Source organism: Aspergillus karnatakaensis (assembly GCF_047715665.1).
Source record: "Aspergillus karnatakaensis strain CBS 102800 unplaced genomic scaffold BJY04scaffold_67, whole genome shotgun sequence".
Classification (NCBI taxonomy): Eukaryota; Fungi; Ascomycota; class Eurotiomycetes; order Eurotiales; family Aspergillaceae; genus Aspergillus; species Aspergillus karnatakaensis.
Window position 1 is genome coordinate 15,692 of NW_027395779.1, and position 13,677 is coordinate 29,368.

Below are 13,677 nucleotides of genomic sequence, written 5' to 3' on the forward strand. Positions count from 1 at the left end.
AATATATAGAATTATCCACGTGTATGCCAGTTTATCCAGAACACCCGCACATCAGAGCGACAAAAAGAGACGGCAATTTCCTAAAGGAACGACTATCCGCTAGTAAGTGTGATTATTGGCTAAGTATTCATTTGAAGCAGAAGATTCCGCCCGCAGCAGGAATTTAGGGGATATCCCGGGCATTCCGGCCTAGTCCGGCGCCTAGGGAATATAGCGATTGTGATTGCAATTGCAACTACTCCGACTCTCTCACACAATGCACATGCACCAGAGGGGGCAGTAGAAGAAGAAGAGGAGAACAGCCTTCAGAGACCGGCCCATACAACCCCCCTGCTCACACTCTCCTCCCAAATCCCCTTGAGTAATATACTTCCTCCTTGGCCAGTCCAAAGTTATACCCGAGGAATATTCAGCATTGGATCGCGCTTGATTTACAGATAACGGTATTACTCCTCTAGAGGAACTTAATCATAATATAGATAGATGTACTGGTTTGGACATAAGCATAGTATGTTAAAACCTATCAGAAAGTAGTATATAAAAGGAATCTAATGCTAAACGTTCTACTTTCATGTACCCTACTAGATCCCTGCAAAGCTTCAAGTATTAAGCCGTATTCTATGATTCAAAGAAAGAGCTTTAGTATAAATATGCCGGAAGCTGTTTGGTACATCCATTAGTCGAGACCAGACACCCCAGAGCAATAGAATGGACACGCAATAACTAGAATAAGCCTAACTCGCCCTAAGCTCCCAAAGCCTCTTAAACTCACTATCCCGGCTCCAAAGCGCGCGGGGAGAATCCCATTCCAAAACCCTCCCCGCACGCAAGACAGCAACACGATCAAAGTCGACTATAGCACCAAGGCGATGCGCGATAGCGATAACAGTGCAGCTGGCAAACTCCTCACGCATGACCTCCCTGATCAGTCTCTCGGACCGTTCGTCGATATTGCTACTCGCCTCGTCCATTAAAATGATGCGCTTACCAGATAGCATTGCTCTGGCGATACACAGAAGCTGGCGTTGGCCCTGGGAGAGCCGATCGGCGTCTAGAGGGCTGTCGAGACCACCGAGTCGAGTCACGAGATCGTCTAGTTGTAATCGCCGCAGGACATGGAGGATCCTTCTGTCGCTTTCTTCTTGCTGTTGTTGAGCCTCCTGATGTTCATGCCCTATCCGGTTTCGCGACCGGTGAAGGACAGTAAGGTTGTCGCGAAGGGTTGTATGCTTCAGGAAGAACGGGTGCTGCGGTATTACAGCGACTGCAGCGCGCACGGCCTGTCGTGGTAAGGTGGCTATGTCGACATCGTCAATGGCAATTCGCGAGCCGGGGCGGACTTCGAGCAGACGCAAGATACAGGCTAGAAGCGAGCTCTTGCCGCTCCCACTGCGACCACAGATGGCGACCTTGGCACCTGCGGGTATGTCGAGGGTCACGCCGCGCAGTATCGGGTCAGCGTCATCTGGTGCATCGTACGAGGCGACCAAGTTCTCGATGGTGACGCGGCCGTGCGTCGGCCAGCCCTCGGGCACGGCGCTTGTCTCGGAGGGTTGATTCTCAGATTCAGTGTCAGTGAAAAAGGTCTTGACGCGAGCCACCGCCCCAAACGACGTCTCAAGCTGCGTCCAGTCCTGAATGACGTGAGCCAGGGACTGTCCAAAGGACATGATTTGCACGAAAGCCAGGCCGACAAGCTGCGGTGATAGCTGCTCCCGGAGCTTCACGACTAGGACCATCATGACGGTTACAAGAATTGCGGTCATCACATCGAGCACAAGGGCTAACCAGCGCTGGATACAGAAGAGAAGGTAGAAGGGTCTCTGCGAGGCGTCGAGAAGGTCCAGATATCGCTCGGTAAAGCGCGGGCCCCACGCAAACGCCCTCACAGTCGATAACCCTTGGAGCAGGTCAAGGAATTGTGTGAAGAGGGGCGATTTGGCTTCGAGGTCTAGCAATCGAACCTGCTGGGAGGTCCGCACGTAGAATCTCTGCAGCACTGTTTGGTTATTGTCAGTGCCTTATTCCTATTGGCCGGGAGTGCAGTAGATACTCACACCAACAGAAAGCAACAAAGGGGACAAGGATGGCTGCAAAGTACACAGAGAAGACGCACATGAGTATAACCGACATGAGAATGAGGGCGAAGTTGATACAGAAATCCACCAGCGCAAGAGGGAGCTCGGTATCAATGACAGACATGTCCTGACTGAAGCGATTGGTGGTGACTCCAACATCAGTGCGAGAGAAAAAGGCCACAGGGGCCTCCATGACGGAATCCAGAAGACGAGCGTGAAGGGTGTTGGAGCTTAAGGGCACCATCACAACCAGGAAAAAATACGCAGCCCCTGTGATACCCAGAGCGGCAAGACCAGTGAGCATTCCAAACAGGCCCAGAAAGTAGTCATTGGTGGCCTGGCCAGATTTCTCAGCAGTGTCTGTCCAGAAGCTGAGAACGAGGCCTGTCATCCGATCCCCTGCGGCGTACAGAATGACGAGGGCGCCGAATAAAGCAGTGTGCCATATGGGGACTGAGCCAAAGTAATATGCATACGTGGCAAGCTCGCCCAGCACCCGACCAGGTGATGCAGAGTCGTTGCTGCTCTGACCAGCATCATTCTGGGATCGCTGTTTGGGAACAGTCTCTTGGCGGAGCTGAAGTGGTGCTTTTTCTGCATCCACCACGCCGACATTGCCATTCTGTTGGAGTGAGAGCCCATGCAGGTAGTTTGACTCCGATTGGAGTTGGGAAAATGAGCCTTGCTGCACAACATGGCCATTTATATCCAGAGCCACCACGTGGTCAGCATAGGCGAGTCGGTGAATAGCGTTTGTGGCGCAGATGACAGTGACGCCCATCTGTCGGAAGAGACCTGTCTCAGCAAACAGATGCTGGAAGATGTGCTCCTCAGTCGCCGCATCCTGCCCTGCGAAGACATCGTCCAAAATAACTGTCGTTTCTCTTGAGTAGACGGCTCGGGCCAGGGCGAGGCGCTGCCTTTGGCCGCCGCTCAACGAAACCCCTGCGCTGCCGGCGAGTGTTGTATCCCCGTTAGGAAGCCCGTTTATATCCTGCTCCAGCCCGCATGCGTAGACAACCTTGCCATACCAGCCTGCGTCATAGTCGGTACTGCCTAGGATATTCTCCCGCATTGTCAGGTTCTGGATCCATGCTTCCTGACCAACAAGCGCAATGTTGTCAAGATCAGCATGGATAGAGCCCGCTCGGAGCGAGACTTCTCCTAGAAGTGCTCGTAGGAGGGTGGTTTTACCCGAACCGACGGGTCCGATGACGAAAGTGAAAGAAGACCTACGGATGTTGACGGTGATGTTGCTGAGGGTCTCCGGTTTTCCAGGAGCCCAGCCAAAGCTGGCTCCTGATATTGCGACAATGATGTCTCTATGGTCATCCCTCCGGTTATGTTCACTCAGAGGCAGTCTGAAATCAGTAGAGCCTTTTGATAGCAGATACTGCTGAACACGCGCAAAACACGCAAGGGCAGCGCTGACCATAGGAATCGTACGAAACATAATGACCATGGGGTTTGATAAGAGGTATATTAGCGAGAGCGATGTATAAGCAGACTCTGTGTTCAACGGTTGGCCAGTGGTCTTGGAAATAATGACGAAAGTTGCAAATGTGGCCAGAGGGGCGACGGTGGCGGTATTCATGGCTGAGGGGCCAGAGGCGTCAGCAGCTGTCACAGCTCAAACGGACCAAGGGGCCGATAGGGGTCGCTGGGCTACATACCAATAAAGGTTTGTATGGTCAGGAGTATGCGGTACTGCTTGGACAAATCGAGCTCTTTTACGCGGAGGTTCTGGATCATGTTCGCGACAACATCTGACAAGCCAAGCATTTTGACCTCCTGCAGACAACGGATTAGTGTTCAAGAATCGGTATCTTCAAGCGGTGCTGGAGGAAACCTACCTTCATGGATCCGAGGACGGCAGCCGTTATATCTACGCGTGTTTGGATACCCTTCATCCATCTTTTCTTGGCCGGCCCGATGAACCGAGCCAAATGCAGAGTGCCAGTAGTGGCTACAATTGCTACAACGACCGGTGCAAGAGCGGCAAGACCGAGCTGCCTGTGCAGAAGAAAGATGGCAACTCCAGACTCGATCGGCGAAGCCCAAAGCTCGTGCAGTTTAGCAGCGCTTTGACAGATGCTGTCAGTGTCGGTGGACATGAGCGAGACCGCCATTGACTCGTCTAGAACCGTACTGCTCAGATTCAAAGACTTGGTGTAGATTAGACCGCAGAGACTGCCGCGAAGCGCAGTGACAAATCGATATGTCATCTGATAATAGAAGCCGGTTGAGATTGCCTGTCCAAGGAAGACCAGTAGCCAAGCGCCTGTTAGTCCCCAGCCGATGTCATTCGACTGCGCCGGATCAGCTGTCCAGGAGGTCGTCCTGAAAAGGAGGAAAGGTAGCGTGTATCTGAAGGCTGCCAATGCAAGACGGGGGGCCACGCCGGCGAGGAAGATGTACTTGGTGGCCCACAGCGTAGAGAACGCCAAGGCATTCTGTTTAGATGGATTCGATGCAGTAAAAGAGGTCTGCGCCTTTAGGAGTAAAGCTCGTGCGTTGAGGCTGTCATGGACAGGAAGCAGATCATGGTCAGTAAGAGACCGAGCGAACCCAGTTCGCATAAATGAATTCAGCCACCAAAAGACACTCCTAGCTATAATACCGCTGGTTGACTCTGGTGAGAGATGGCGGTACTGGGACAGGAGCATATGTTGCTTCTCCCACCCTTCCGAAACCAAGACAATCAGCTTGATGGCGAGAGTTGAGGTGAAGAGGCTTGAAATAACAGAGTCACGGTTGGCAAGCCAGAGTGTTCGGGCGACGACGCAGTCCAAGAGCAGCGTAAAAAGTAAGTATACATTGATAATGGTGGACGGTCGCACCGAGCGTGCGTGCTCGAGGTGGGACAGAAACAGCAGCACGACTCCATCGATAAAGGCGAGCACGGCGGCCGCCGTCCGTAGCTGATGATATGTATTCAGGGAAGAGTACAACAGGACTGCAAGCTGCAGGGCCGTATAGACGCCGATCACTCCCTGGAGTTACTAAACCCGTCAGAGACACTCTACACGGCAAGTCAGCTGGGGTTACGTGCCACCTTTACAAGTGGCCGGTGGCTTTTGGCGACTTTGGGCGGTTGTCTTGCCAGCCACGCAAGGCGCTGTAGAGCCACGACCAGAAAGAGGCCTGAAGGGACGATGCGGAGTACAGCATCCTCAAAGGCCGAGGTGAAGTCGAAGGCACCCGTGCGAGAAACAACTGCAAGCATTGCTCGATTAATGTCTGGCAGACTCGGCACATGTGGAAGGGCAGGGTAGTTATAGTAGATAACAGTCGGCTTGCGTGATGCGGCGCATTCTGGTGCAATATGACGTCTTGTAGTTAGTCTTTGATGCCCATGCTGGTATATAACTTAAAGCAACCCCTTGGGAATCTGGAAACCCGCTGGAGCCTTGGTCGAACGCATCCAGCATCTCACACAATGAACGAAGGGTCACAGCAGCTTCATTGCCAGTCTACGTCTATGCTGCACGCTGAACAGCTCTTTGCAGTGAGGCCCCGGAGCTGCCTCTCCTTTTGTTTTAAACACAATGCAGAGCACTAGGGGCGGACTATAACTTGAAAGACCGAGGCCTCCATACGAAATTTCCCAAACTGTACCACAAAGACGAAGCCTTGCCAACAAAGGAATGTAGACATCTTCTCCACGCCGGCTGAAAGGCCAAAGCCAACTCCGACCCCAGTAATCCCTGTCGAATTAGCTTCTCACAGTTTCGCTTCTCCTTTGCATAGTCAACAACCACAGGGACAGCTTCTAACGCAAAGTCTTTCGTCTCGCGCTTAATCCAGTACACCGCCCCAGCCATCGTGGGAAAAACATTGTGCCAACAGGAAGAAACGAATAGGTTCAAGACCTTGTGACGATTCAGGTCGGGAAGCCCAAAGTGATCAAATCGACGGTGCAGCTCACTCGGGTTGTCGCAGGCCAGGTTCTCCTCTTCGTATGACTCACAGCCATATACCATATAGTAGACAAGTGTACCGAGGGCGAATAGCTCGGTCTTGGTACCGCATAGCCCATAGGTGCCCTTCAAGGGACCAGCCACTAGGTGTCGCGCCCATGGGGCCCGGGTGCCCTCAAGGAGTTGGCCCACGGTGTCCGCTAGGTCGAAATCACACAGTCTGAGGTTCAGGTTGCGATCGAGGAGACAGTTGCGAGGCGCCAAGTCATTATGGCAATAGCCCATCTTTTCCAGATACTCAAGCGCCGAAGTAACTTGCACCGTCCATCGAGCAACCAGGCCGACTTCTTCATAACTCTTGATGCGTATCAAACGCCCGGAAACCCCATTTGGTTTTGTCTCACGGTCCTAACGCTCACCGTAGCGAAGATCGAGACGATTGAGCTCACAGTATCCGAGGAAGAGGTAGCCCGATGCTTCGAGAAAGCAGGCAATGATATGGGGACTCCGGTCCGACCGGGTGTTGAGACGGTTGTAGAATCTAATTTCGCGGTGGAAGGCATGCTTTTGCTTCTCTTCGTCATTCAGATCGTCATCCCACGGTCGCTTGCACACTCTCTTCACCACGATGGCCGGAGTGACTTTGTGGACAATGGATCTGTTTCCAGACCCAACACCATCCTTTCTGAAAAGTGGAATGAGGGGTGGGTCCATGTCCTTGACTCAAGAAGAGTGTGGAAGCTGCTGGAGACAGGACCCTAGGGGAGGATGAAGGGAGGGAAGTTTATGTGCATAAGTACTGGATGAGTCATCAGGTACGGAGGATAAATACTACTATCTCTTATTGATTTTCATCCTCAGGTCAGCATCGCGTTGCCCTGGCCCCCAGCTTTTTTTTTTCGAAAAAAAAAATTGGGGACACTAACGAGGTTATAGCAGAAGGGGAACCCGTACATCCATGCTTGGTCTTCTATGGGCGGTTGGAGATACTATCAAGAGTGATTGTCTGAGGATCAGTGGGTGTGAGTGATCTTCTATCAGGATTGTCAGCGGGGGGCATGCCAGGTGCGGGGCATTCATATTCTTTAGACAACAGTCGCTACCTTGTCTGGTAGTGTGTATATCAGGATATATTATACCCCTGCCTGCACCCATGGTGTCCAGTTCGCTGGACCCGATTGGTGCAGATCGAATCAGTGTTCGCCAAATGAAAGCTCCCTCCTATTTCAGACATGGCCGATCACTGATTATTTGTTTTCACATTGCCTCCTGTCTGTCTACATAGTCTGAGAATCAGACATCACCTTGAATCATCGCTACAGGTCCCTCTATAAAGAGTCAACTCTAACTTTCATATCTCGAGGGAGGGGGGCTCAGAAGGATAGTCCGTGATCATGCCTCCCGGTCCCAATTGTGTCTTGAAGAACAAGTATATTAAGAAGAGACTTCTGTCAATGAAGCTATACAATACATAATCTAAATCCTTCTAATACCCACAAGGACACTCAACCCCCTCATAGCTCAACGCAACGCCCTCAAGCCCATACTCATTGCTACCAGCACTCCAAACAGGCTGCCAATACCCACTGAAAGCACGATAGTCATTAACACTAACCGCAACAGGCGGGATAGCATACCAGCCCGCACCACACGAAAGCGTGCTTGCACCGGTATCCTTCGTACACTTCACATTCGAGCCATCGCTGGCGTCTTCACCGAACTCAACCCACATTCCAGACGGAGCAGAGAGAGATTTCATCGACGGCAGGGAAACAAGTTCACCGGCGCACGTGAGGTAGAAGATACCCGGTTCGTACCCGGCACCCCAACCGCCCCAGACGAGGGAGTCGGTTTCAGGCGAAAGATGCAGCTGTTTACCATCAATGTGCTCCGGCCCATGGCCGGTGATGGTGAAGCACGAGACCTGGGTTTGGAGCGGGCAGGTGGTCGCAGTCGTTGCTGTTGCGGTGGGGGCGTCAGCAGTGACGGTTGTGGCAGTGTAGGAAACGACGACGCGCTCAAAGGTCTGGGTGACCATGTCGCCGAGGGCGTTGACGGTGCTGTATACGGTGCTGGTGACGACGCCGGAGTACGTTGTTGCTGTGGAGGTGTAGAATGTGGTGGTCAATGTCCCAGTTGCGATCTGGGAGCAGGCCATGGAGATTTTGTCGTCTTCCCAGTCTGAGACCATGGCTGGTTCATTGATTGCGCGCCCTGCTAGACCAAGCGTTGGGGAGCTGGTGACTCTGGGAGAGGGGGCGGCCGTCTGGATTGCGCGCTTCTTCATCTGTGCGTCGCCGAGAGACTGCGACCCGGTTGCGGTGACATAGACGGTTGGGTCGACGGTAGTTGTCTGCACGAAAACAGTCGTCGCAGTCGGGAACTCGTAGGCCGTTGAAGTATAGTATATGGTCCTGGGGAGGGTAGTGTGGATTGTACTGGGTCCAGTGGCAGTGGTGACTGCGTATTTGACGCTGGTGGGAGGGCTGTAGTCCAGGTATGCCGTGCAGAACTCACCACCCACACTGCGGAGAGAGTTTACCTCGTTAACGGTTGGCACGTTGTTCGGAACGGCAAAGCACTTCGTTTCGCCAGCGACGTCGCCAGAATCCGAGAGCACGATCGGGTCACTGCCGGTGTACTGCACGTTGCTGGTGACATCTGAGTAAGAGGTCATCATCAGCTGGCCGGCGGGACAGTCTCCACCATCTTCGAGCATGAGAGCGGCATCAAAGCCAATTGCAGTCGCAGAGTTGAGGTAGATGGGCTGCTTGCCGTAGCCGGAATCCCGAATCTCCACTGCAATGGACACAGAAGACCGCATGATCGGGATGAACGAGACAGTCGCTGCAGATGTAAAAACTGGATAAGTGTACTCGACCTGCGGTGACCAGTTCGCCGCTTGAGTGGCGCTGTTCTCCATGAAATCCAGATAGAGACTCCCCTTGTCAACGCTGACTTTAGCACCACCAGTAAAGTCAACCTCATCCGTTGTTGACCACTGCACGCCCAGACTGTACGTAATAGAAGGCGTAATAGTGAATTCACCCGGCACGTTGACAGGAGTCTCAAACTCCAGAGGCTCAAAAGCATACTGCCACTGACCAGACCAAGCACTGCTCGCCTTGAGAGCCATAACCAGGTTACCAGTCCAACTCATCGTGGGAGTCATATAAGCGCTCTCGACCGCTCCCGTCTTAGTAGTAATCCTGACCCTACCAACAAACTGGATCTCCGAGACGGTGAGCGAGCAATCGACACAGCTGATCGTTCCCCGGGAAGAAGTCACCAGGTCCTGAGCAGGAATACTGGCTTCGACCTTCCACGCGTAGGTGTAGTCCCAGTAGGTGGCAATAACCTCTTCGATGTAGCACTCGCTAAGAACACACTTGATCGCGTCGCGGTTCTCGTATGCCTCTTCAACAGTGTCGTACAGTTCCTTCAGCTTGCAGATCAGCTCGATCATGTTTCCGGCATCGTCGCTGAAGGCGCCAATGATGGCACCGACGATGTCATTACAGCCAAAGTCCCAAAGGTAGTCCCACCAGGACTTGTCATCGACGTCTCCGTCACGTCTGAGGAGAATTCCACGGGGTTTGGGCGATCGAGCAATCATGCTTTGTCCGGTTGCAGGTGAGTGGGAGAGGGCACGTTTGGTGTACACGGTGGTAGGCGGAACCCACGCTCCATTGGCGCAGTGTCCGGCAAGGTCGCTGGCCGTCTTCTTCCACATGTCGTCCGCTGAGGGTAAGCCTGCGGATTGAAGAGCGTCTTCCAGCGCGGCCTGCTCGGTTGAGTTGGACGAACCGGGGTTCAAGGACACAACGGTGTCGTTCGCCGTGACAGGGGTCAAAGTCTTCCCGATGCTGCCGTCATCATTGTACGTGGTGTTCTGGGTCAAGAAGGCAACAGCGTCCTTTTGCTCGGGCGTCAGGTCCGCGTAGGATACGGATCCATCGGTGCTGGTGGGTGATGGGAATGGTTCTGAGCAAGACGTGGTCTGAGAGGCAGGAGTGGTGGTATTCGTGGTTCCGACACTATAGCTGACCTCCATGGTATCAGAAACATCAGCCCATTTGGTGGCGACAACAGAGAAGGTGACAGTAAGGCTGTCCTCTTTACTGAGGTAGCCTTGGACCACATACACCCCGCGCTGCGAGGAGCGATTGCAGGTATTGGAGTTGGTGACGAGGATTAGCTCCGACTTTGGCCATTGAGTAACCACGTTGAAGGCAGCCTTGGTCTTCAAGGTCAAGGTTAGACTGCGGCCGGCACAGGCCACTGTCTCAATCAGGTCGGAGTTTTCGAGCGTCACCTGCGGGTACGTCATGTAATAACCGACCTCAAGAACGGTGGAGCCGGACTGTTCTGCGTAGTAGAGCGTGGCATACTTCGACGGGACCAGGTTGAGGATAGAGCTCCGATGAAGGTTAGGATCCTGGACTGGAAGAACTGTCTTTTCGAGCTGGGGATCCGAGCCGGCTGAGCAGGTTGGGATGCCTGTCGGGGTTGATGTGGGCGAGGGGATCGGTTGAAACGAAGTTGATGGGCCTCCGCCTCCACAGATCTCAGCTGGATGTTATGTTAGTACACAAAAGTTACTCGAGGAGGAGGGATACTTACAGTACTTGACTGCCATTATAAGGACTTCCGTACAACCAGAGGGCAGCTTGCCGTCAAAGACGGCAATCACCTTTCGGCCAGCCACACAGAACTGAGCCTCATTCTCTTCGAAAGCAGGGTTGGCCCAAGAGAGAACATTGTCCCTCACCGAGAAGGTTCCACGTATCGCCCCAGGGCGACTCGAACCAATAATGGTAGCATTGGCAACATTCTTCTCCGCTGCAACTGGAAGGCCCGCGCCAAACAGATGGCCCGCGTGGACGTAGAAAGAATCCGCGTCGGCGCATGATGCTGAAACTGCTCCAGAGCCAATCAGAGCCGGGGTGTTGTACGTTTGACGCTTCCGAAGACCCTGCACTGGGACCACATACATCGCCAGCGGCTCACTTGAAGAGGAGGGGCTTGGAGTTGGGGTGGGAGTCGGAGTAGCTGTAGGGGACGGAGTGCCTGATGGTGAGATAGCGGGAGTTGAGATAGCCGCCGTGGAAGACGAGCTTCCGGGCGCGGTGGGTAGAGCGCCTCCATGGCTAGTTGTAGATGAGGATCCGGATCCAGGCGAAGAAGCAGATGCAGATGTGGAAGTGGAACCAGACTCAGGTTCACTAGTAGACCCCGAGCTTGAGGTAGGCTCAGACCCAGACCCAGATCCAGATGTAGATTTAGATACAGACGTAGACGTAGGGACGGATCCAGATCCAGAACTGGAACCAGGCGCAGGCAAAGATCCAGTGGCGGACGTTGTGTCGGATGCTGATCCGGGGAGAGGGGTAGACAAGGTATATGAGGCAGTGTCAGTAGTAGTGATGGGGCATACTGTAGTATAGTCAATGATTGTCTCGGTTGTCGTGTAGGTTGTCTGCTCGGAGGCTGGACAGCTTCTGACAGACGATGGGCAAGCTGTCACCGTGTTGACTTTGGTCGTGTAGACGGTCGATGTGGTGTAGCCTTCCGTTGCGGTAGGGGCAGTCTCGGAAGTGGGCTGGCCAGTAGTGAGGCTAACTGGACACATAGTAATACTGTCGACGACGGTCTTGGTGGTCACATAGGTAGTCTGTTGGGAGGCGGGGCAATCGTGGACTGATGGGGGGCATGCAGTGATGGTTTGGACTTGGGTGGTATAAACCGTAGAGGCCGTATACTCTGGGCTAGAGGTTGGAAGCGTGGGAAGCACATCAATAGCAGTCGACAATGCAGCGACGGTGCATGGGCAGACTGTATGATAGTTAGTCACCATAATGGTGACCGTCTTCTTCGAACTTGGCGCAGCAACATCATCAGTTAGAGCTGCTGCTGCAGTAGCGATGAGGCCTCCTAGCAAAAGTAGGCTGCTGGAAACGGAGTGAAAGGCCCGCATGGTGGGCAATTGCTAAAGAGCGACTAGAGGCAAATGAGTGTAACGAGAGGAAGGCCTCTCTCAACAGGAAAGGAGAAACAAAGTGAGTGAAGCTGGAGTGTCCCTGACAGGCGACTACTCTGGAGCGGAGATGAGGTTCTAATTAAACGGCCAACTCGTGGGATGCGTACTTGTGAGTAGTCAAGCTTGCCCTGATTGAAGCACACCCGAGTCAGAGCCGGAGCTGTGACGGCGACCCCGAGCGCCTCCACGTGGAGACTCTTGATCTGACATGGGCGATGGACCGCAGAATGGCACGTTCTCGCCAGCTGAAGACTGATCTGTCACGAACAGCTGATCTCGTTATTTAGATCCGGCGAGTCATGTTGAGTGCGAGTTAGTATGTGTTTGGGTGCAGGCGCTGTCAGGGCTCCATTCGCTGCAAAAAGAAGAGATCTTAGCCGATTGTTAGGTGCCGAATTATCTCCCGCCGTACTGTGGTTGAGCTGAATAGATGGCACTATTGACGCCACGCTCAGGGACATTGTAGAATCGGTCAATACAGCCGATCAACATGACTCTCAACAGCAGTCTCCGAGCGAAATACTGAGTAGCTTCAGCACATCTCGTTACTTTTACCCTTTTGTCCCCTCGCAATCTGTGCTCGTCTCTCGTTCTCTCATCTCATACTACCCACTTGACAACCTCAAGTCATTCCTTCCTTTGAACATGCGCAGTTTGACTCTCCTTTTCACTGTCGGCCAATTGGCCATCCATCTAAACCCGGCATCGGCTACTCCATACCAAGGTCGGGTTCACGAAACCGGCTCCTACTTCCCAGCACCCGCCGACTATGGCACTTGGCTGATGGCGCATTACCCGAGCAACGATTGGACCTCGCACGCAGGCCTAGTGTCCATCCAAACCAGCAACACCGGTACTGGAAGCGCGAAGGTACAGGTTGCCGACTACGGATACCAACGTTTAACTGATCAGAAGACCAACACCGGGTTACCCGCGGAGAACTATGGAGTCTGGGACCTGGTCGACTACGACGGGGATGGAACACTTGATCTCATCTACATCAAGAACCGCGACACCGCGTCAGGCAAGGTCGAGATCAGTATCGCTTCAGGTTCCTCCTCGTTCGAGACCGTCATCCTGCAGACCGAGAGCGTCCTTGACAGCCAGGTCAACGGGTACTGGCAGCTCTTCGACGTCGATGGCGACGGCAAGCTCGATCTAGTCTACATCCAAAACAGCGACACGGCCTCTAACAAAGTGGAGGTACACATTGCATCCGGTGCGTCCGATTTCAAGAGCGTGACCAAGAGCATTGAAACGGTCTTTGACATTGCCAACGACGGCCGGTGGCAGATGGCAAATTTCGACAACGACGGGACTGCGGACTTGGTCTACATCCAAAACATCAACACCTCGTCCGGGTATGTGGAGATCAACATCGCTTCCGGGGCGTCGGAGTATCAGAGCATTGTGCAGAGCGTGGCGTCCGCGTACTCGACGGAGAACAGTGGAGTGTGGCAGCTGATTGACTGGGACAAAGATGGACTGCTAGACCTTGTATATATCAAAACTCAAGATACAGCGGGCAGTGTGGAAGTGCATCTGGGATGGGGAGGAGACAACTAGATCAATCACTATCACGGACCTCGGCAAGTCGGCCCTTAGTTAGCTCCCCCGCTCTGAGCCCCTTTAAATAACT

The 13,677-nt window shown here is 53.4% G+C and overlaps 4 protein-coding genes across 4 annotated transcripts; 1 reads left to right on the forward strand and 3 right to left on the reverse strand.

Annotated features, from left to right (window-relative positions):
- Positions 1–734: 734 nt before the first annotated feature.
- Positions 735–5,304, reverse strand: BJY04DRAFT_231585 (P-loop containing nucleoside triphosphate hydrolase protein; the record flags this gene model as incomplete). The annotated part of the gene is made up of 6 exons (XM_073719568.1): positions 735–1,145; positions 1,203–1,999; positions 2,058–3,674; positions 3,752–3,869; positions 3,932–5,071; positions 5,131–5,304. 6 exons carry the CDS (start codon positions 5,302–5,304, stop codon positions 735–737), a joined length of 4,257 nt encoding a protein of 1,418 aa, XP_073566219.1.
- A 219-nt stretch (positions 5,305–5,523) lies between these two features.
- Positions 5,524–6,665, reverse strand: BJY04DRAFT_199908 (uncharacterized protein). Its single transcript, XM_073712846.1, has one exon. The coding sequence runs from the start codon at positions 6,281–6,283 to the stop codon at positions 5,648–5,650; it is 636 nt and encodes a 211-aa protein (XP_073566220.1). The 5' UTR covers positions 6,284–6,665; the 3' UTR covers positions 5,524–5,647.
- An 819-nt stretch (positions 6,666–7,484) lies between these two features.
- On the reverse strand, positions 7,485–11,975 carry BJY04DRAFT_223042 (uncharacterized protein; the record flags this gene model as incomplete). The annotated part of the gene is made up of 2 exons (XM_073717579.1): positions 7,485–10,570; positions 10,622–11,975. The coding sequence occupies 2 exons, from the start codon at positions 11,973–11,975 to the stop codon at positions 7,485–7,487; spliced, it is 4,440 nt and encodes a 1,479-aa protein (XP_073566221.1).
- A 708-nt stretch (positions 11,976–12,683) lies between these two features.
- BJY04DRAFT_223043 (FG-GAP repeat domain-containing protein) lies at positions 12,684–13,604 on the forward strand (the record flags this gene model as incomplete). The annotated part of the gene is made up of 1 exon (XM_073717580.1): positions 12,684–13,604. The coding sequence occupies one exon, from the start codon at positions 12,684–12,686 to the stop codon at positions 13,602–13,604; it is 921 nt and encodes a 306-aa protein (XP_073566222.1).
- Between the last annotated feature and the right edge of the window lie 73 nt (positions 13,605–13,677).